The 21293-nt window shown below is 49.8% G+C and overlaps 1 protein-coding gene across 4 annotated transcripts; it reads left to right on the forward strand.

Moving 5' to 3' along the window:
• The first annotated feature begins 109 nt into the window (after window positions 1–109).
• STX5 (syntaxin 5) lies at window positions 110–20542 on the forward strand. Of its 4 annotated transcripts, none has more exons than XM_059403612.1 (11): window positions 110–221; window positions 1004–1162; window positions 2829–2899; window positions 3070–3125; window positions 3242–3312; window positions 6654–6770; window positions 6855–6911; window positions 7083–7164; window positions 7859–7965; window positions 8126–8247; window positions 19788–20542. In XM_059403612.1, exons 2-11 carry the CDS (start codon window positions 1100–1102, stop codon window positions 19945–19947), a joined length of 906 nt encoding a protein of 301 aa, XP_059259595.1. In that variant the 5' UTR covers window positions 110–221; window positions 1004–1099; the 3' UTR covers window positions 19948–20542. The 4 variants fall into 4 exon arrangements, with proteins under 4 accessions (XP_059259595.1, XP_059259605.1, XP_059259580.1 ...); XM_059403622.1 differs by having other exon boundaries at window positions 1071–1162; XM_059403597.1 differs by having other exon boundaries at window positions 111–221; window positions 919–1162.
• The last annotated feature ends 751 nt before the right edge of the window (window positions 20543–21293 follow it).

The raw sequence follows: 21293 nt of genomic DNA on the forward strand, positions 1-21293 counted from the left end.
GGCGGGGTCGCTCTTGCGTTTGGGTGGGGGGGCGTGTCTCTCGAGTCCCTGTGCTCCAAAAGGCGTGGCACCGCCCTCTCGTCACCGGGGGAGGGGTTACGTGTGGGTGACGTGGCGGCTTCCAGTCTGGTCGGATTTCGGCGGCTACCTGGCTTGGAGAGGAGGCGGTGACCACCCGGGAGACTGTGGCGGCGGCGGCGGCGGCAGGAGGCAGAGAGGAGGTAGAACTCGCTCTAGAAGGGGTCTGGCCGTCGTGTCCGCTCCGGGCTGCGGCTTTCCGGGGGCGGCGACGGGAGGGGGGAAGGGAACCTGGAGCGAGCGGGCCAGTCCTGCCGGCCCGGCTCGGGGTGAGGGAATACTTCGCCGTCCAATCAGAGAAGTCCCTGTTGAGAAAGACGTCGGCATTACCTAATCAGTGGCTGCAGTCCTCCAGAAGGCGGGACTTGGGCGGGGGTGGGACTTCCTGTTTCAAATAAACACCTAGAGATTTTTTTTCGCCCCCCTCCGCCCACCGAAGTGGGTCCCTCTCGGGAGGTCGGTCACCGTTTCTCCCTCAGGAGTCGAAGGGATCCGCGGATACGAGAGGGCCCGGTTAGGGCCTGGGGCAGTTGCACAGGCCGGGCTGGCGCCTCGGTGCCACGGGACCTGCCTCTGGTCCTGTCCTGCTTCAAGGCCCCCGGCCCGCGCTCTGGCCGCCGGAGCCAAGTTGGTAGAGTGTGAGGAGCGGGACCATTTGGGTTGGAGAGCGGGGACCTGTCCGCCTTGGGCCGGCCCCAGGATCTGCGGGTGGCTTTGGGCGCGAAAGTCCGTGCCAAGTGCAGAAGGGGCCCGAGGATTTACTGGGGTGTGTGTGTTGGGGGCGGGGGATTTGTGGGGAAGGAGGCTGCCTGGGGAATGACATTCTCCCCTCCACAACAGTCCGAGGTTATGCGTCTCAATGATCCCGCGGAAACGCTACGGGTCTAAGAACACGGATCAGGGTGTCTACCTGGGTCTCTCAAAGACACAGGTCCTGTCCCCTGCAACTGCTGGCAGTAGCAGCAGCGACATCGCCCCTCTGCCCCCCCCAGTGGCCCTGGTCCCTCCCCCTCCCAACACCATGTCCTGCCGGGATCGGACCCAGGAGTTCCTGTCCGCCTGCAAGTCCCTGCAGAGCCGTCAGGTAAGGACCAGGAGTGGAAAAGGCAGCAGTGAGCCTTAGCGAAATCTGGGAGAGGCTGTGCTCCAGCACTGTTGATAGACATAATTTGGGGGTGGGGGATGGTGACCTCTTGCAGAACTGATCTGGTTTGGAGGGGCTGTAGGATCTACTCAGCAACAGAAAAGGGGTGGGTCAGCTATCTGGATGCAAGTATCTAAAGTTTTCTGTGAGAAATTCCCCCAGAGGGTAGGAGTTGCTAATCTTCCAAGGAATATTTCAGGATGAGAGGTGGCTGCAGTATATTTGGAGTGGATAAGGAACACGTTCTAGAAAGAGCCTTTAGCTCAGAGACAGGGACTTTGAGTTCTAGTTCCGGAGTAGTCCTACCATAAATTTGCTCTGTGACCACAGGAAACTTAGTCTAGTTGGGTCTCAGGGGTTTTTGTGGCGGGGGCGGGGTGGTGGTGGTGGTGAGCAGGGAGGTGTAGGGCTTTTTTGTTTTTGATTTAAAGTAGGCTCCATGTCCCGTGTGGATCCCAGTGTGCGGCTTGAACTCCTAACCCTGAGATCAAGACCTGAACTGCGATCGAGAGTCAGAGATTTAAGGGTGCCTGGGTGGCTCAGTGGGTTAAGCCTCTGCCTTTGGCTCAGGTCATGATCTCAGGTTCCTGGGCCAGAGGCCCCCCATCGGGCTCGAGCCCCTGCATCGAGCCTGCTTCCTCCACTCTGTCTCTGCCTGCCTCTCTGCATACTTGTGATCTCTATCTGTCAAATCAAATCAAATCAAATAAATCTTTAAGAAAAGAGAAAGAGTCAGAGGTTTAGCCAACTGATGCCCCTGGGCCTCAGTTTTTACATCTATCAAATGAAAGCCCTTTTTTTTTTTTTTTTTAAGCTTTTATTTATTTATTTATTTATTTGACACAGAGAGAGAGTGTGAGCGAGCGAGAGAGCACAGGCAGGGGGAGGCAGAGGGGCAGAGGCAGAGGGAGATGCAGACTCCCTGCTGAGCAGGAAGCTGGATGTAGGGCTTGATCCCAGGACCCTGAGATCATGACCTGAGCTGAAGGCAGAGGGTCAACTGACTGAGTCACCCAGGCGCCCCTAAAACAGTTTTTTTTGATAAGTAGTTTTTACCAAAATTACTTTGGAATGCTTTTTTACAAATTAGATTCCCTTTCAGTCCACACATCTTGAATCAAAGTGGGACCTGAGTGATTGTAATTTTAAGTATTTTTACTGCTCAGGTCTTAACAACTGCTTTTCTGTATGATCTCCAAGAGCTTTCCAGTTATCCTCTTTGATTTCCTGATCGGAGAACTAAAATGGCAATGGTGCCTATCATTTATTTAGTGCTTACAATGTCTGAGGCATCTAACTAAAATACTTTATGGCCCTCATGCTGTTTAATTTTAGCAGCAACAACAGGAGGTGTGTGGATTGTCTTCTTTTTACGCAAGAGAAAACAGATTCAGAATGGTTTAAGTCACTTCCCCCAAACCCCAGCTAATAAGTGGTGGAGTCAAGATTTGCCCAGGTTCAGATCTGAGCTCTAAATGACCGCTACTGATAAACTTGGACCATCCGGTGGAGGTCCTTTGGAGAATGTAGCTGATACCTAAGAAGCAGTGAGAGCTGGAAATGGGGAGGGGGAGCTAAAGTGTCACTCCTTGACGTTGTATTTCAGAATGGAATCCAGACAAACAAGCCGGCTCTGCGTGCTGTCCGGCAGCGCAGTGAATTTACCCTCATGGCCAAGTAAGTTGAGAGGTTACTTGGTGGGGTGCTCCAGGGTCCGGGAGCAGTAGGCTTGCCTCGGGGGGCCTTGGCTGTGAGGGAGGGCCGCAGCTCAGTTTTGCTGGAGCTAATGTGGGAATAGGCCCTGTCCTGCCCTTTCCCGTGGTGCCCTCACTGATGCTCGTTTCCAGGCGCATTGGGAAAGACCTCAGCAACACATTTGCCAAGCTGGAGAAGCTGACAATCTGTGAGTGTTCTTGGGGTCTTTCAGAGATGGGACAGTGAACCAGAGAGGGCTGAGGAACCGTTCTCCCTGAGCCTGGTCTCTGACCTCCCCCGTCGTGGCCTCCTTTGTCTCTGCAGTGGCAAAGCGCAAGTCCCTCTTCGATGATAAAGCGGTGGAGATCGAGGAGCTGACTTACATCATCAAACAGGTGAGCTGCTGGCCCTCAGGATCCTGCGTTCCCATCAGATCGCGCTGCAAGTCGCCGTTATCACGGAGGTCCAGAGCAAGTTTCCAGAGCCAGCCCCAGACATCCTGCTCATGTTGTTGGCCATCAGCTGTGTACAAAGCATAGTACAAAAGCTCGAGGCAAGATTTCCGCCTTCAGGGCTTATTGTCTCCAAAAGGTAGCCAGTCCCACAAACTCAGACTTACAGTGAGGAGAAGGCAAGGGGTCTAGACCTTACAAAAAGATGAATGAGACGGTCTGGGGACCCTGGGGCAGATTTTCTAGAGGGAGTGAAGTCTGAACTGGTTTCAAGACTTGCCTGCAGGCCGTGGAAGAACATTCCAACAGAAGAAACAGTGTGTGCCATGGCCCAGCTTATAACAGAGAAGGTTGAAGTCTTTGATGAGCTGTTACCTGCCCAGGGAAGCTTACCCTGAGCGTGCTGTTAGTACATCAGTGCTTGCACCTGTGATCTCCTTACCTTGCTGTTTTTCAGGTTATAGCACTGGATCCTTTCTAACATTCTCTGTCATTGACTGACTTACCTTTATTGGTTTTGTTCCCTCCCATCTACCTCATCCCCCCACCCCCAAATAAAGAAAAGAAAAAACTGTAAGTGCCACAAGAACAGAGACTTTTTTATTTTTCTTCCTGCTTGTTCACAGATGTATCCCAAATGCCTGTACTAGTGTCTGGTGTAGAGAAGGTGCTCAGTGTTTGTTGACTGGTTGGCTGGTCACAGGAGATGAGGCTGGGCGGGTAGATCGGTGGCTGGTTGGGAAGCTCCTTGTGGGCCTGGGTAAGGAGCATGGAATCCCTGACTGCCAGATGTTACAAGGACGCTAAGAATCTGAAGCATAGTCTATCTGGAAGGCCCCCGGATAGCAGAATCTGTACCGTTGTGATTCCTTCCTCTCCCAGCACAATGTTAAGAGCATGAAACTTGAAGTTGAATGACCATAAAGGGGGAAAAAAACCCAGTCTGGAGCACGGGTGGGCAAAGAGTCTAGGGAGGAGGTTCTGCTGCTGTCCGGGGGCAGCCGTGTTCACGAGGGGCCTTGTGGGGGAGTAGAGAGAGGATGCCACCATCTACTGGGTCACTCTTGCATAGGCTTTGAAGAACCACTGCCTGGTTTCAGACAGAAGAGTTCAGATCCCAAGTTCACCAACTATGGTGTAGCGTTGGGTAAGCCATCTAACTACTCTGAGCTTCGGTTCCCTTAGGATGGTCCCAGCACCTACCTCGGAGGGTGGTTGTGGGAATTCAGTTGTTTATTTTTGGAGTCACATTATTGGGTGACCTATAGCTGCCTGGTTCTGGGGGATTCAGCAGTGAGCAGGAGCAGGACAGGTGCGGTACCTGCCCTGGGGGGTTTCCCTCTTCTCTCTCTCCTTTCCTTTCTTCCTTATTTATTTATTTATTTATTTGCGAGAGGGGGAGGGGAGGGAGAGGGAGAGACACTAGACAAGTAGATAGAAAAAACAATTTCAGGGTGGTGAATCCTATTAAAGAAATAAATTGAGTTCCTCCGGCTGGGGTCTTAGTAGATGGAGGTGATCTAGGATGGCCCGTGAGAAGGGGCATTGAGACCCGAATGGTGGTGAAAAAGCATCTTCCAAAGATGTGGCGGGAGCACTTTTCAGAAAGTGGGACTAGCAAAGGGAAAGGCTGTGCCGGGCGGGCCGCCTTAGCGCGCCTCGGAAACACAGAGGGAGTGCAGTGCCGTTACAGCAACGAATGTGAATGAGGAGACTCGGAGGGGTGAGGTCAGGGAAATGCGCAGGGCCAGAGCCTGTGACGTCTGCGTCCGCCAGGGAAGGAGTTTGGCTTGTGTTCTAAATTTAGTGGAAAACTCTTGGAAGATTTTAAGCAGAGCAGTGATGTGCTCCGTTTCTGGTTCAAAAGCTCACTCTGCTCGCTGTGTCGAGGGCGAATGGGCGAGGGCAGGCTGCAAGGGGAAAGTCACTTAGGAGGCTCTTGGCGAATGTTAAGAGAAGGTGACAATAGGGTCCAGGGCAGGTTTCGTGGGGAAGGAGGTGAGCGGCCCGATTCGGAGCGTCTGTTCCGGCTCAGCCGGGTTCTCTGTGGGCTCCCGCAGAGGCTCCGTATGGATTAAGGGGAAGGAGAGGACATGGGGATGGCTCTCCTGCGTCTGGTCTGAGCAGCTGGCGACTGGTGGTGCCATTTGCCAGAAGGGAAAAGTAGGGAGAGGGGGGAACAGCTTTTGGCAGGGAGTTGGGAGTTGTCTTCTGTGGTGACTGTAAGGGCAAAGAAAGTCGCAAGCTGCCTAGCGCGCTGTGTGGCACAGAGACACAGGCGCTCGGTGCCCGGTGAGTGACCCGTAGACTGTGGTTGTGTTGTGGCAGAGAGATGGGCTTAGGAGGTATGAGTATGTGACTTAGAAACTTCCAGCCTGGGTGCCTTCGTGGGAAGTGGTACCATTTTTCCGAGGCAGAACTCTGGGGGACGAGATTTGATGGGGAGAAGCCGTGGAGTGCGGTTTTGGACGTGGCGCTGTAAGGAGGTTGTATCAGCTCCAAAGGGCCCGACCAGTCGGCTGTGGATATCGTCCGTGGCTCTCGAATGCTTGTGGCTGGATTGCTAAGTGGGGGGACTGTTAGAGCAATTCCAGAAGTGGCCGAATCTAGTTTGTCTTCAGTGTGTGCCTTGAACTCACTTTTCCTGACCTCTTCTCTCTCCTCCTCCCCCTTATCCCCTGGGCAGACTTTCTCTGCTACTCCCCAGCCATCTCCTTTGTCTCTGTCTTGACAAGCCAGATTGGGGAGCGGAGGATGCCTTGGTCTGGTGTAGAAGGCCGGGCTGTGCTACTTTACCTCATCATGTGTGACCTTGGACAAGTCACAGCTTTTACTCTTTTGCTATAATGGCTTTTGAAAGGAGTTCTGTGTATAAGAGGCGTTTTGTTGATGCTTCTGGGACACACGGAGTCTTTGACTCTTCCCTTTTCCTGACTACCGTACGGTGCTCTGCTGGCCAGCGTGCACTGGGTGTGAGATCATGGCCTTCGAAGTAGTTCTCTGGTCACGTGTCTGGCCTTGCAGGTAGAGTTGAGTCAGAGGGTGAAGGGGGGGGGGGTAAAGTCAGTTATTTAGAAATGGATGAGACCAGATTTTGCCTCTTCTGGCTCTACTCCGCAGAGACTGAGCTTGGACCATCCCAGAAGCCCCTTCTGGTCTGACTTTGAAATACCCTCCCCATCGTTCGTAACTTCCACCCTGTCGTCCTTACTGGAGCTGTCCATGAGGGAGAGACGTTGGCCGAGGACCCGTTTGTTAACAGTTTTTCTCTTGGCTCTCCGTAGGACATCAACAGCCTCAACAAACAAATTGCCCAGCTTCAGGACTTTGTGAGGGCCAAGGGCAGCCAGAGCGGCCGGCACCTGCAAACCCATTCCAACACCATCGTGGTCTCCCTGCAGGTGGGACCTGGAGTCGGTGGAGGGGGAGGCAGAAGGGAGAGAGAGACGGTCTTCTTTGGCCAACCCTCTCTCCTTTTGTTCTAGTCAAAACTGGCCTCGATGTCCAATGACTTCAAATCAGTTTTAGAAGTGAGGACAGAGGTAAGAAGCATCTGTGTAGGAGGCATAGGAATCGGGGTAAGGGCCCAAGGGAGATGGGGAAGGAACAGTGGAGGGGTATGGGTAACAGTGTCATAGGCCGACAGGAGGGTCTCTCTAACATGCCTGCTTCCCAGAGGCCTCGGGACCTTTGCATTTCTTCCCCAACCCCAGAACCTGAAGCAGCAGAGGAATCGGCGGGAACAGTTCTCCCGGGCACCTGTGTCAGCCCTGCCCTTGGCCCCCAACCACCTGGGTAAGTCACCAGCAGTGCAGGGAGCCCTGAGGGGTAAGACTCAGTTACTGTGTCTGTGATGGCATCCTCTAACCCCGCGAGGGCAGGGTGTGCGTAGAATGGACAGGCATCCTTGAGATGCCAGGATTTCTCTCTCAGAGGTCAAACCCCACGGCTGGCTTTCACGATCCACACTTAGTCTCCCACGTTCTCACTGTCGGGGCTGACTTCAGTCCTGTGCGCTAGAATGCCTCTAACATTTTTATTATTCATTCACATTCTCTGATTTAATTTTCACCACCACCTCAGAGAAAGCCACTATTATTATGCGTCATTTATTTATTTATTTATTTATTTATTTATTTATTTATTTATTTTTAAAAGATTTTATTTATTTATCTGACAGAGATCACAAGTAGACAGAGAGAGAGGAGGAAGCAGACTCCCCGCTGAGCAGAGAGCCCGATGTGGGGCTGGATCCCAGGACCCTGAGATCATGACCCAATCCGAAGGCAGAGGCTTTAACCCACTGAGCCACTGAGGCGCCCCTTATTATGCATCATTTAAAGGGGAAGAAACTGAGGCCCAGTGAGATTAAATGACTTGTCCAGGGTCACAATGCTAGGAAGTGCCTGCGCTGGGATTCAAACCCAGAGCATGTGGGCTTTGAACCTGCTTTCAAGCACTACAAAGTGCCTTTTCTTTCTTTTCCCAGGGGGCAGTGCTGTGGTTTTGGGGGCAGAGTCTCGTGCCTCCGGGGATGTGGCCATTGACATGATGGACTCTCGGACCAGCCAGCAGCTGCAGCTCATTGATGAGCAGGTACCTGGGCTCAGAACTGGGGAGGAGATGCTCATCTATCCTTAGCAAGTGTTTGAAATGTGCGTTGAGTAGAGTGGCCACGCTGGGAAGGGGTCCTGAAGAAGCAGGCCCTCCACTGAGGAAGCTCCTAGAGTTCATGGGTGCTGTCTCTCCCCTGAAGGATTCCTACATCCAGAGCCGGGCAGACACCATGCAGAACATCGAGTCCACAATTGTCGAGCTGGGCTCCATCTTTCAGCAGTTGGCACACATGGTTAAGGAGCAGGAAGAAACCATTCAGAGGTGAGACTCTCTTTTACCCCGGGCAGAAGAGCCTTCTGTTTCTGTGGGGTGACATCCTAAAGGCCCCCAGGGACAGCTTGCTGCCCTTCGAAAGAGTAGAGGGAATCCGGCCTACCCACGGGGTTCCTTCAACAAGTGTTCATGGAGTGTGTGTTTCTGGTCAGGTGCTGTTCTAGGTGCTGAGGATACACCGATGAGTAGAACCATGACATCTCTATAGCGTAGGGGTGAGATTCAGGAAGGTGGGTGAGCACAGCTGTTTAAAAGAGTTGACAAGGGGCACCTGGGTGGCTCAGTGGGTTAAGCCGCTGCCTTCGGCTCAGGTCATGATCTCAGGGTCCTGGGATCGAGCCCCGTGTCGGGCTCTCTGTTCAGCAGGGAGCCTGCTTCCTCCTCTCTCTCTGCCTGCCTCTCTGCCTACTTGTGATCTCTGTCTGTCAAATAAATAAATAAAGTCTTAAAAAATAAATAAAAGAGTTGACAAGAAATTTTCAGGTAGTGATAAGATATACATGGAGAATTATGGTGGGATGACATGTTAAGAAAGGGATCATGGGGCACCTGGATGGCTCAGGCTGCCATTGGCTCAGGTGGTCCTGGGATGGAGCCCAGCATTGGGCTCCCTGCTCAGCGGAGAGCCTGCTTCTGCCGCTCTGCCTGTTTGTGCTTCTTTTCTATCTCTCTGTCAAATAAGTAAATAAAATCTTAAAAAAAAAAAAATCCATTCTCTCAGTGGACTCCTACACTTCTGTGTTTTGGCTATTGTAGATAATGCTTCAGCGAACATTGGGGTGCATATTATCTTTCTGAGTTAGTGTTTTCTTTTTCTTTGGATAAATGCCCAGAAATGGAATTACTGGATCATGTGGATCATGTGATAGCTATATTTTTAATTTTTTGAGGAACCTCCGTACTGTTTCCCAGAGTCGCTGTATCAGTTTGCATTCCCACTAACAGTGCACAAAGGTTCCTTTTCTCCACATCCTCACCAGCACATACATACATACATATATATATATTTTTTTTTTGGCTATTTTATTTTGTTTAGTTTTTTAAGATATTGTTTGTTTATTTGACAGAAATCACAAGTAGGGAGACAGGCAGGCAGAGAGAGAGAGAGAGAGGAGCAGGCTCCCTGCTGAACAGAGAGCCCAACATGTGGGGCTCGATCCCAGGACCCTGAGATCACAACCCAAGCCAAAGGCAGAGGCTTAACCCACTGAGCCACCCAGGTACCCCTGTTTTGTTTTAAGATTTTTATTTGACAGAGAGCAAGATGACAAGTAGAGAGGCAGGCAGAGAGGGTGGGGGGGAGCAGACTCCCTGCTGAGCAGAGAGCCCGATGCAGGACTTAATTCCAGGACCCTGAGATTATGACCCAAGCCAAAGACAGAGGCTTAACCCCCTGAGCCACCTAGGTGCCCCTTTTTTGTTTTGTTTTGTTTTTTAAAGATTTTATTTATTTATTTGAGAGAGAGAGACAGTGAGAGAGAGCATGAGCGAGGAGAAGGTCAGAGGGAGAAGCAGACTCCCCATGCAGCTGGGAGCCCGATGCGGGACTCGATCCCGGAACTCCGGGATCATGACCTGAGCCGAAGGCAGTCGTCCAACCAACTGAGCCACCCAGGCATCTCCCCTGTTTTGTTTTTAATGATAGCCATTCTGACAGGTATGAGGTGACTATCTCTTTGTGGTTTGGATTTGTTTTTCTGTGATCATGAGCAGTGTTGAGCATCTGATGTGCTTCTTGGCCATTTGGATGTCTTCTTTGGAAAAATGTCTCTTCAGAGATTTCCTGCCCATTTTTAAATTAGATTGTTGGTTTTTCTGTTGGTTTGCTGTTGGGTTATATGCAGTCTTTTTTTTTTTTTTTTTTTTTTTTTATTTTTTTTTTTTTTTTTTTGGTGGGGATCAGGGGGGGAGGGGTTAGTGAGGAGAAGGTCAGAGAGAGAAGCAGACTCCCCATGCAGCTGGGAGCCCGATGCGGGACTCGATCCCGGGACTCCAGGATCATGACCTGAGCCGAAGGCAGTCGTCCAACCAACTGAGCCACCCAGGTGTCCCTATATGCAGTCTTTATATATTTTGGATGTTTGCCCCATATCAGATAAATGACTTGCAAACTTTTCTCCTGTTCAGTAAGAAAGAACTTTGTTGATAGTTTCTTCTCTGTGCCAAAGCTTTTTAGTTTGATGTACTCGCATTTGTTATTTTTGCTTTTGTGGCCCTTGCCTGTGGAGTCAGGTCCAAAAATATTGCTAAGTGATGTCAAGGAACCTGCCACCTGTGTTCTCATCTAGACTTTTTATGATTTCAGGTCTTGCATTCAAGTTTTTTATCCATCGTGAATTAATTTTTGCATGTGGTGAAAGAAAGTGGTCCAGGGTCACTCTCCACATGTAGCTGTGCAGTCGCCCCACACATTTGTCACCAAGACTGTCTTCCCCGTTTATATTCTTGCCTCCTCTGATTAATTGATCACATACGCGTGGATTTATGTCTGGGTGCTCTCTCCTGTTGCGTTGATCTATGTGTCTGTATTTGCGCCCGTACCAGGCTGTCCTGGTGACTCACTATAGTTTTGTGGCATAGGTTGAAATTAGGGCGTGTGATCCCTCCAGCTGTGTTCTTTCTCAAGATTGCTTTGGCTACTCAGAGTCTTCTGTGATTCCATAAAAATAGTGTACTTTTGGGGGCGCCTGGGTAGCTCAGTCTCAGGTCATGATCTCGGGGTTCTGGGATGGAGCCCCACATCGGGCTATCTGCTCGGCAGGGAGCCTGCTTCCTCTCTCTCTCTCTGCCTGCCTCTGCCTGCTTGTGATCTCTCTCTCTCTCTGTCAAATAAATAAATTTTTAAAAAATAGTGTACTTTTTAATAAGGTTGGATTTAGGCTTACCATTTTACTATTTGCTTTCTCTTTCTTTTTTTCCTGGGTTTTTTTTTTTTTTTTTTTTTTTTTGTCCTTTTGTTCCTCTTTCTCTATCATCTTTTGAACAATGGAAATTTTTTTCAAAAATTTTTTTGTTGGTATTTTAGCTAAACGTCATTCCATTTTTTTTTTTTTTTTAAGCAGCAGGAAGAGAGAGAGAGGGGGAAGCAGGCTCCCCGCTGAGCAGAGAGTCCGATGCGGCCTTGATCCCAGGACCCTGAGACCATGACCCAAGCCAAAGGCAGAGGCTTAACCCACTGAGCCACCCAGGCGCCCCTGCACCTTCATTCTTGAAGGATGTTTTCCCTGGATATAGAATTCTGGGTTGGTTTTCAGGTTCACTCTTCAGGCACTTTAGCTGTATCACTACTGAGCTTTGGTCTTTCTTGTTCTTAATGAGAAGGTGGTGATGACTTCAGCTTTGTATGTAATGTGTTTTTCTCTGGCTGCTTTTCCGGGTTTTTTTGTATGTTTGTTTTTTTGTTTGTGTGGGTTTGTTTTGTCTTTGATTTTCAGCAGTTGACTATTACGTCTCTTGATGTCGTTTTCTTTGAACTTCCCTTTCCCGGGGTTCTCGGAGTTTCTCGCATCTGTATATCTATATCTCTCATGACGTTTCGGAGACGTTTGGCCGTTATTGACTCAGACTGTGCCCGATTCCTCAGACTGGTTCACTGTTCTCCGTTCAGTAGGATGGAGCTCTCAGAGCGGAGGGCGGGGGACGAGATGTGGGAGGGGGAGGAGTTTGGCAACCGCTACTTAAAGGATGTTTGTTTGTTTATTTATTCATCGACTATAGTACCAGCCCTTTATTTTTTTTTTTTTTTAAAGATTTTATTTATTTATTTGACAGACAGAGATCACAAGTAGGCAGAGAGGCGGGCAGAGAGAGAGAGAGGAGGAAGCAGGCTCTCCGCTGAGCAGAGAGCCCGATGCGGGACTTGATCCCAGGACCCTGAGATCATGACCTGAGCCGAAGGCAGCGGCTTAACCCACTGAGCCACCCAGGCGCCCCAGTACCAGCCCTTTATAAGGTGCTACGAGTCTAGCCATCATGGTCCTGGAATCAAGAGGCTTCAAAAGACCGATTCTTCCCTGGTTCAGCTGAGACCTAGGGAACTCCTTACTGGGTTGGTTCCGTAAACACCGTAGCTCCTCAGGCTGTGATGTACTTTGTATATTAGAATATTGTTATAGGTTCTGTGAAATGGAATCATAAAAGATACTTGGGTTTGGGACGCCTGGGTAGCTTAGTCATTTGGGCATCTGCCTTCAGCTTGGATCATGATCCCGGGATCCTGGGATCAAGTCCCGCATGGGGCTCCTTGCTCAATAGGGAGCCTGCTTCTCCCTCTGCCTGCCGCTCCCCCTGCTTGTGCTCTCTCCCTGATGGATAAATTAGTAAAATCTTAAAAAACAACAAAAAAAAGTTACTTAGGTTCTTTCTGCATCCTTTATGTGTTTTAAATAGTTAACATTAGGGGCACCTGAGTGGCTCAGTCAGTTAAGCGTCTGCCTTCAGTTCAGGTCATGATCTCAGGGTCCTGGGATCGAGCCCCGCATAGGGCTCCGTGCTCAGTTGGTGAGTCTGCTTCTCCTTCTTCCTCTCCCCCTGTGATCTGTCTCATTCTTGATTGCTCTCAAATAAATAAATAAAATCCGAAAAAAAGTAGCTAACATTCTCTGCATCTGCATGCAACCTTACATTCTAGTCTTCCTTGAAAGAGTCTTTCAGTGTTAGTGTTCATTTCTTTATGGGTTTAGCAAACATCTGGTGCTGCTCTGAGCTAGTCCTGCTGGATCTGGGGATAGGAGGGTGAAAGACCGTTCCGGTCCTTGCGGCGCTCGTGTCTAGTAGGAGAAACATGCACTGACAGTTACACTTCAGTATGGTGAGGGCAGAGAGAGAAGGAGGTAAGGGAACTCAGGCCAGGTACCTCTCCTAGAAATAAAAGATAGCAAACTAAGTCCTGAGGAGGAATGCCAGCCAAAGGAAAGGAAAGGCCATTCCAGAACAGCTGAGTAATGAAAAAGGGCTTGGTGGCTTCCAGGAATGCAGACTTAGTGGAGGCAGGCAGGCGGAGTGGGGAGGGAGGAAGCTGGAGAGGCAGAGCTAGATCACAAAGGACCTGTGTGCCACATTCTCAGGGAGAAGTAGATGGATGCTGGGGGAGGGGAACGAGCTTTGTTCGGGACATGCTGACTGTCAGACTCCCTGGGCCCTCCAAATGGCATTTGCTGTGTGGCCTGAGGCTCAGCAGAGAGGGCTGGGCTAGAGATAAGGACTTGGGGGAGTCAATGGCCTCCTGGTGAAACCGAGGACATAGATGAGACTACCCCGAGACAGGGGTAAAGTGAGAAAAAGGACAGGACAGATCCCTGTGGCTCCAGGAGTCCTGGGAGAAGGGGGAAGGATTTGTCCAGGAGGCTGAGGAAGACGGCTAAGAAAGATGACAAAAGAAAGCGGAGAGAAATGTGTCTTTAGAAGCTGAGGTGGTGGGGATTTTAGGACGAAAGGAGTGGATGTTTCTCGGTGCCCCTGAAAAAGGAGGTGTGAGGTGAGGAGGGTAGCCAGGGGACTGCGGGGCTGGGAGTGATTGCATCAGTGCAGCAACTTCTGTTGGACGGCTCAGAAGCAGTTTTACAGGGGATTGAAACACAAAAGGGAAATAACAAAAGAGAAAAATTGTGGGCAACTGTGTGTACAAGAAATGGAGATTTTGAAAGGATGAATTTTTTTTTTATTGTATTTGTTTATTTTTTTAAGATTTTATTTGCGAGAGAGAGAATGTGCTCGTGTGTGCACATGAGTCAGGGGAGCAGCAGAGGGAGAGGGAGAAGCAGGCTCCCCTCTGAGCAGGGAGCCTGATGCTGGGCTCTATCCCAGGATCCGGAGATCATGACCTGAGCCAAAGGGAGACGCTTGACTGAATGAGCCACCCAAGGATGAAATTTTTTAAATAGACATTCTTCTCTTTGCTTCCTGCATGCCAGTGGATCTGGATTTGAACACCCTTTTTAGAAACCATTGATTTAGGGGTGCCTGGGTGGCTCAGTGGGTTAAAGCCTCTGCCTTCGGCTCAGGTCATGATCTCAGGGTCCTGGGATCGAGTCCCGCATTGGGCTCTCTGCTCAGTGGGGAGCCTGCTTCTTCCTTTCTCTCTCTCTGGCTGCCTCTCTGCTTACTTGTGATCTGTCTTTTTTAAAGAAAAAAAAAAAAGAAAGAAGCACGATGTGTTTAAAAAAAAAGAAACCACTGATTTAGTCCAAAGGTCTTCAATATGTAGATTCCTGGGCCCCATTCTAAACTTTCTGAATATAAGACATGAGAATCTGCATTTTGGGGATGCTCAGCACATGATTCTTATTTTTTTTCTGAGGTATGAAAACTGCTGACCTGTTACTCCATTGTTTCACTTTGCACCCCGATTTGTAACTTACAGGATTTCTAACTAGTAAAAAAGTTGGAAGGATCATACAAATGAACACTATGTTCCTTTCACTCAGATTTGCCCACTTAATATTTTCTCACATTTGCTTTCCCTCCTTTTTGTTCCTCTGAACCATCGGAAAGTGCAAAGATCATGACATTTTTATCCCTAAAGACTTCAGCAGGCACCCTTCCAGAATTGGTTTTCTCCTGAACAGCCACAGTGCCACTATCATACCTAAGATGACAAACAATTCTCTGTCATTACCCACTGTTTAGTCCATACTGAAATTTCCCCAGCTGTTCTAAAAACAAGTGCTTTTAGCTTTTTTTCCTTGAATTTAAGACCCAGGCAGTGGTCACACGTGGCATTTGATATGTCTCTTTAGTCTGCCTTCTGTTTTGCTTCTCGTGACACTGACTTTTCTTGGAGGAGGCCAGTGCCTCTTGTAGAAGGTCCTGCATGTGTGTTAGCTCAGTGTTGCCTCATGATGGGATCTAGGTTATAGACTGTTAGCCAGCTACATAGCTGATTATTACCAGTGGGCACTTGATGAGGTTATTCCTTTATTGGCGATGGCAAGTTTGGTCACTTGTTTAATGCGGTGAGCATCTGGCTAAGTCATCTGTAGAGTGGCGCTTCGAATGCCTGTGAACGTCCGCCTCCCTAGACCCATGATAGTCCTTGCCTGATACAGGCATGACTGTGTGTGAGACCAAGTGGCAGTTTTCTAATTCATCCCTTCTTTTTTTTTTTTTTTTTAAAGATTTTATTTACTTATTTGACAGAGATCACAATTAGGCAGAGAGGCAGGCAGAGAGAGAAAGGGAAGCAGGCTTTCTGCTGAGCAGAGAGCCCAATGTGGGGCTTGATCCCAGGACCCTGGGATCATGACTCAAGTCGAAGGCAGAGGCTTTAACCCACTGAACCACTGAGGCACCCCTCTAATTCATCCCTTCTACATTTACTAGCTGCACCCTTCTGTAAAACAGGAGCCTTCTCTCTTTAAACATTACTGGGAATAATGGATTTCTTTTTTGTATCCGATGTACTGTAATCCATTACCATCACCGTTTTCTCTTTTTTCTTTTTAAAATTTTTTTAAAGATTTTATTTATTTGTTTAAATTTTTTTTAAAGATTTTATTTATTTGACAGACATCACAAGTAGGCAGAGAGGCAGGCAGAGAGAGAGGAAGGGAAGCAGTCTCCCCGCTGAGCCCGATGCAGGGCTCGATCCCAGGATCCTGAGATCATGACCTGAGCTGAAGGCAGAGGCTTAACGCACTGAGCCACCCAGGCGCCCCCAGCCATCATCGTTTTTTTTTGTTTTTTTTTTTTTTAAAGATTTTATTTATTTGACAGAGATCACAAACAGGCAGAGAGGCAGGCAGAGAGAGAGGAGGAAGCAGGCTCCCCGCGGAGCAGAGAGCCCGATGCGGGGCTCGATCCCAGGACCCTGAGACCACGACCTGAGCCGAAGGCAGTGGCCCAACCCACTGAGCCACCCAGGCGCCCCATCCATCATCGTTTTTCATTATAGAGTCAGATTTTCTAAAGCTGGCCACGTGGAGCTCCTTTTTTTTTTTTTAATTTTGTATATTTGAGAGAGCACAAGCAGAGGGAGCTGCAGGCAGAGGGAGAGAGAAGCAGGCTTCCTGCTGAGCAAGGAGCCCAATATAGGACTCTGTCCTAGGGTCCTGGGATCATTACTTGAGCCAAAAGCAGACGCTTAACCCACTGAGCACCCAGGTGTCCCAACATGGAGCTCCTTAAAAGTAGCTTCCATATCCTCTGAATATGACCCAACTCCTATCAATCATTATGAAGCCTTTGGGAAATTGACACTCCGAAAGCTAAAATTCCAGTTTTCCTAATTACGGTCAGATAGTCTTTCCAGCTCCTGGGCTTACCGTCCTTCTCCAGTCAACCTCCCTTTTGTCGTCTTCCCTGACTTAAACTCAGCTTTCTCATCCTCTGGGTTTTCATGCCTCTCCATCACTCTGAGCATGTATCCTTGCCGGTCAGGCAAACTCCAGCTAGTTTTTTTTTTTTTTTTAAGATTGATTTATTAGAAAGAGGTCACACATGCACAAGGGCAGGGGAGATAGGGAGGTGCTGAGGGGGAGGGCAAGAGACAAGCAGACTCCAGGCTGAGCGGGGAGCCCAGTTTGGGGCTCAGTCTCACAACCCTGAGATCATGACCTGAGCTAGAAGTCAGGAGTTGGACACCTAACTGACTGTGCCACCTAGGCACCCTGAGACTCCAGCTTCTTCTTTTTTTTTAAGATTTTATTTGAGGGGCGCCTGGGTGGCTCGGTGATTTAAAGCCTCTGCCTTCAGCTCAGGTCATGATCCCAGGATCCTGGGATCGAGCCCCACATCGGCCTCTCTGCTCAGCAGGGAGCCTGCTTCCTCCTCTCTCTCTGCCTGCCTCTCTGCCTACTTATGGTCTCTGTCTGTCAAATAAATAAATAAAATCTTAAAGAAAAAATAATTTATTTGAGAGCGAGAGAGTGAACATGAGCAGGGGAGAGGCAGAGGCAGGGAACCCAATGCAGGGCGTCGATCCCAGGATCCTGGGATTTGACCCGGGCCAAAGGCAGATGTTTAACCCACTGAGCTACCCAGGCGCCCTGAGACTCCAGCTTCTTCTTCTTCTTTTTTTTTTTTTAAAGATTTTATTTATTTATTTGACAGACAGAGATCATAAGTAGGCAGAGAGGCCGGCAGAGAGAGAGGAGGAAGCAGGCTCCCCGCTGAGCAGAGAGCCTGATGTGGGGCTTGATCCCAAGACCCTGGGATCATGACCTGAGCTGAAGGCAGAGGCTTTAAACCACCGAGCCACCCAGGCACCCCAGACTCCAGCTTCTTCTTCTTCTTTTTTTTTTTTTAAAGATTTTATTTATCAGAGAGAGAGAGGGAGAGAGCGAGCGAGCACAGGCAGACAGAATGGCAGGCAGAGGCAGAGGGAGAAGCAGGCTCCCTGCCGAGCAAGGAGCCCGATTCGGGACTCGATCCCAGGACGCTGGGATCATGACCCGAGCCGAAGGCAGCTGCTCAACCAACTGAGCCACCTAGGCGTCCCTTCCAGACTCCAGCTTCTTAATGCTTGATTCCTTCCCTCTATAGTTTTACTTTCTTTCCATAAGACATTCCTTCAGCCTCCTCACCGTGCTAACTTTTTCCCTGTTTTCTTCACCCTTCTCCTTTTCAGGCCACATTTGTGGGCCCTCATATCTGTCTTCTGCTCCCCACTACTATCTCTGAGTGTCCCACGGACCCCTAATTCCCTCCCCAGAGCTCCCTCCCATTAGTTTATTATTTTATTTATTTATTTTTTAATTTGACAGACAGAGATGACAAGTAGGCAGAGAGACAGGCAGAGAGAGAGAGAAGAGAAAGCAGGCTCCCTGCCGAGCAGAGAGCCCAATGCGGGACTCGATCCCAGGACCCTGGGATCATGACCTGAGCCGAAGGCAGAGGGCTTTAACCCACTGAGCCACCTAGGCGCCCCTTTCCCATTAGTTTACATTCATGGACTCTGACTTAAAGTCTTTCTTACTCCAGACTGCATTTACTGTGTATACGTTTTTGTTAAGCAAAGCCATTCATGATTGCCAAGATGAGCTTTCTTGGATATGAAATGTCAGTTGTACCCATAATGAGAAATAAAATGACAGTCCAAAGGTAGGAAACCTGATACTTGAGTTAGCCACTCGGATACAAATAGGGCATCACGTACAGTCTAGACTCCTATATTTGGGCCTTTTTTAAAGTTTATTTACTTATTTAAGTAATCTCTATCTAACATGGGGCTCGAACTCATGACCCCAACATCAAGAGTCGCATGCTCTTCCTTTTTTTTTTTTTTTTTTTTTTTTTTTTAAGATATATTTATTTGGGGCACCTGGGTCACTCAGTTAAGTATCTGACTCTTTGATTTCAGCTCTGGTCATGATCTTGTGTTGTGAGATCAAGCCCTGCATCGGGCTCCACACGGAGGGGGCATCTGCTTCAGATTCTCTCTCTCCCTCTCCCCCTGCCATCTCTCTAAAATAAATAAAACCTTAAAAAAAAAAAAAAAAGATTTATTCATGAGAGAGAGAATGTGAGCAGAGGGGGGCCGAGGAAGAGAAAGAATCCCAGCAGACACGCCACTGAACATGGAGCCTGACCTGGGGCTCGACCCCAGGACCTAGAGATCATGACCTGAACCACAACGAAAAGTCAGAAGCTCAACAGACTGAATCACCCAGGTGCCCCCAGAAAGGCATGGTCTTCTGACCGAGCCAGCCAGGCACCCTTGGGGCTCCTACGCTTGGACAGAGTAGTTCGCAGGCCTCATGACTACCTTCTGGGGGCCTGGGGCTTGCAGCCGCTGGCCCAGGCTTTGCTTTCCTTGTTCCAACTGGATTATCAGGCTCCCGCTTCTCTGTCCTCACAGCTCACCGCAGTCTCTGCTTCCGGGGCCTCCCTTTGCAAAAGCCCGGGTTTGTATTGGGTTCTCAGGATTGTTGCCTATTCCGGGTAGCCAAGAAGTCTTTTCTTTTCCTCAGGCGCCTCTCAAGAGATGGATGTTCCTGGGAGAAACATGTTCTCCTAATAGTAGGGCTTTTCCTATCTCCTGACTTCCTGTCCGTATCATTAAGTTTTTCTTCCTGTCTCACTCAGAACCAGGATTTCCTGACTGCAGGGGTCTGTAAGCATTTTCTCCCATATTACAAATGCAGTGTTACTCATTAGACAAAAATCAATAAACACTGACAAGCGAAGATTTATAATAGCTGACATGTGGGGGGCTTTTAGTGTGGGCTGGGCATTTTGTTAACCATTTGAGGCCGACAACAACCCCAGATGCAGCGTTGGGTTCATTCTCATTTTCCCTCCTTTGCAGTGGAAGGAAATGAGTCTGGAGGTTAAATTAAATGACCGGCTCAGAATCACAAGCTAATAAGTTGCAGAGCTGATCTTCACACCAGAGCCAAGCCTCATCCCCACTACCCTTCCAGAGCTCTTTCTATATACAAGCATATATACACAAAAATGGGATCGTACTGTATGGAAATACTTCTCACTCCCACAGTATCGCGACCCTCTTTCCATGTTGGTAAATCTCCTTCAACAGCAGTCTTTTTAATCGTGGTCTTCTGTTTCCTCTTCTTCCGCCCCACCCCCAGAATCGACGAGAACGTCCTCGGAGCCCAGCTGGATGTTGAGGCCGCCCATTCAGAGATCCTCAAGTACTTCCAGTCGGTCACCTCGAACCGGTGGCTCATGGTCAAAATCTTCCTTATCCTCATTGTCTTCTTCATCATCTTTGTGGTCTTCCTTGCCTGAACCTTCTCCGCTCTGAGGCACTCCATCGGGGTTTGGAACCCCTTTGGGAGGGCAGGTGGCCAGTGCTGTCACTGAGCCTTGTGCAGGGTGCTTGGGAGAAAGGCCCTGTTTCCCTGGAACTGCTGAGAATGGCCACTGCCCCTGCCCCCTGCCCCTTTGCCTCTGGCCACCCTGTCCTCCCCTCACCACCCTCAGGCCCTCGAAACACACAGTTCTGGATTTGTACTCTGCTGTGAAGTGGCTGGAAGGGAGCAGAGGCCAGCTGGGGGGCCGGTCGGGGAGGTTGTCTCCACTAGGTAGGAGATTTTTAGAAACTCCCCAGCCTCTTCCAAAGGAAACTTGGGCAGCAAGGGGAGATGATGGCCTTCCCCACCTTCCTGAGAGGGAGGAGAGGAAGTGAAGCCGCCCCCCGGGACCAACTTTCCCATCTGGGTTAGAATTTGACCTCTTTCTTCTTCCTCTCTCCACCATGTGAGGCAGGGGGCCCTGAGCCCCTCAGCTGCCTATACAACCCCAACTTTGGCTGCTGGTGACTCAATCTGCCAAATGCGCTGCAGCCCATTTTCTCCCAATTACAGCAAGACTGTCAGCCTCACTAGCCATGTCGTCATTTCTGGGTGGGAGCGTCGAAGGGCCTTCGCAGCCAGTGGAATGAGTGCACTGCCTAGTACCAGAACTGAAAGGCTGGGCTGATGGCTCTGAGGGCCAAGCTTTGGGCCCTGTGCACACAGCTGCCTCCGGGCAGGGAACACCTGGGTGCAGCAGCACTTCATGAGCCTGGAAACTTCCCTCCAGAGGGGGAAGCACAACCCCAGAATGGGGCCCTGATCGGTGGCAACTTTCAGGATCATCTCCAGCAGTATCTGTGCCTGTTTCCGCTGCATGCTTCAGCCGGCTGGCCCCTGTTTTTCCTTGAGCTGGATGACGCACAAGCTCTGCCTGCTGCCAGGAGTAGAAGGTGAAGAACTCGTTCCCAGCTCCAGCCGAGGCTCTTGGTCCCCTCCAAGCCCCTCACCAAATCCAAGCCAGTCACAGGAGAGTGGAGGAGACACCTGCCCAGAACAATCCCCTCCTGCCCCGCCAGGGAAGTTAATACACTCCGTGGCCAGGAGCCACCACCACATCATTCTGAGGTTCCTGGGGTACCCCCATGGCTCACACACCCCAAAGGAGGTTCAAGCTACAGAGAGAACCATCACCGTACTCTTGAGAGCTGGCCCTAGAACTTTGGGGAGGTGCGTGGGGGCAGTCTAGGAGAACTCGCCTTTTCTAGCCCAGGCATTGTACTATTTCCTCTCTCCCTGGTTTCTGTTCAGCAGGTGGTCTTGCTTGCATTCTCAGTGCCC

Source organism: Mustela nigripes, chromosome 1 (genome assembly GCF_022355385.1).
Source record: "Mustela nigripes isolate SB6536 chromosome 1, MUSNIG.SB6536, whole genome shotgun sequence".
NCBI classification, from domain to species: domain Eukaryota; kingdom Metazoa; phylum Chordata; class Mammalia; order Carnivora; family Mustelidae; genus Mustela; species Mustela nigripes.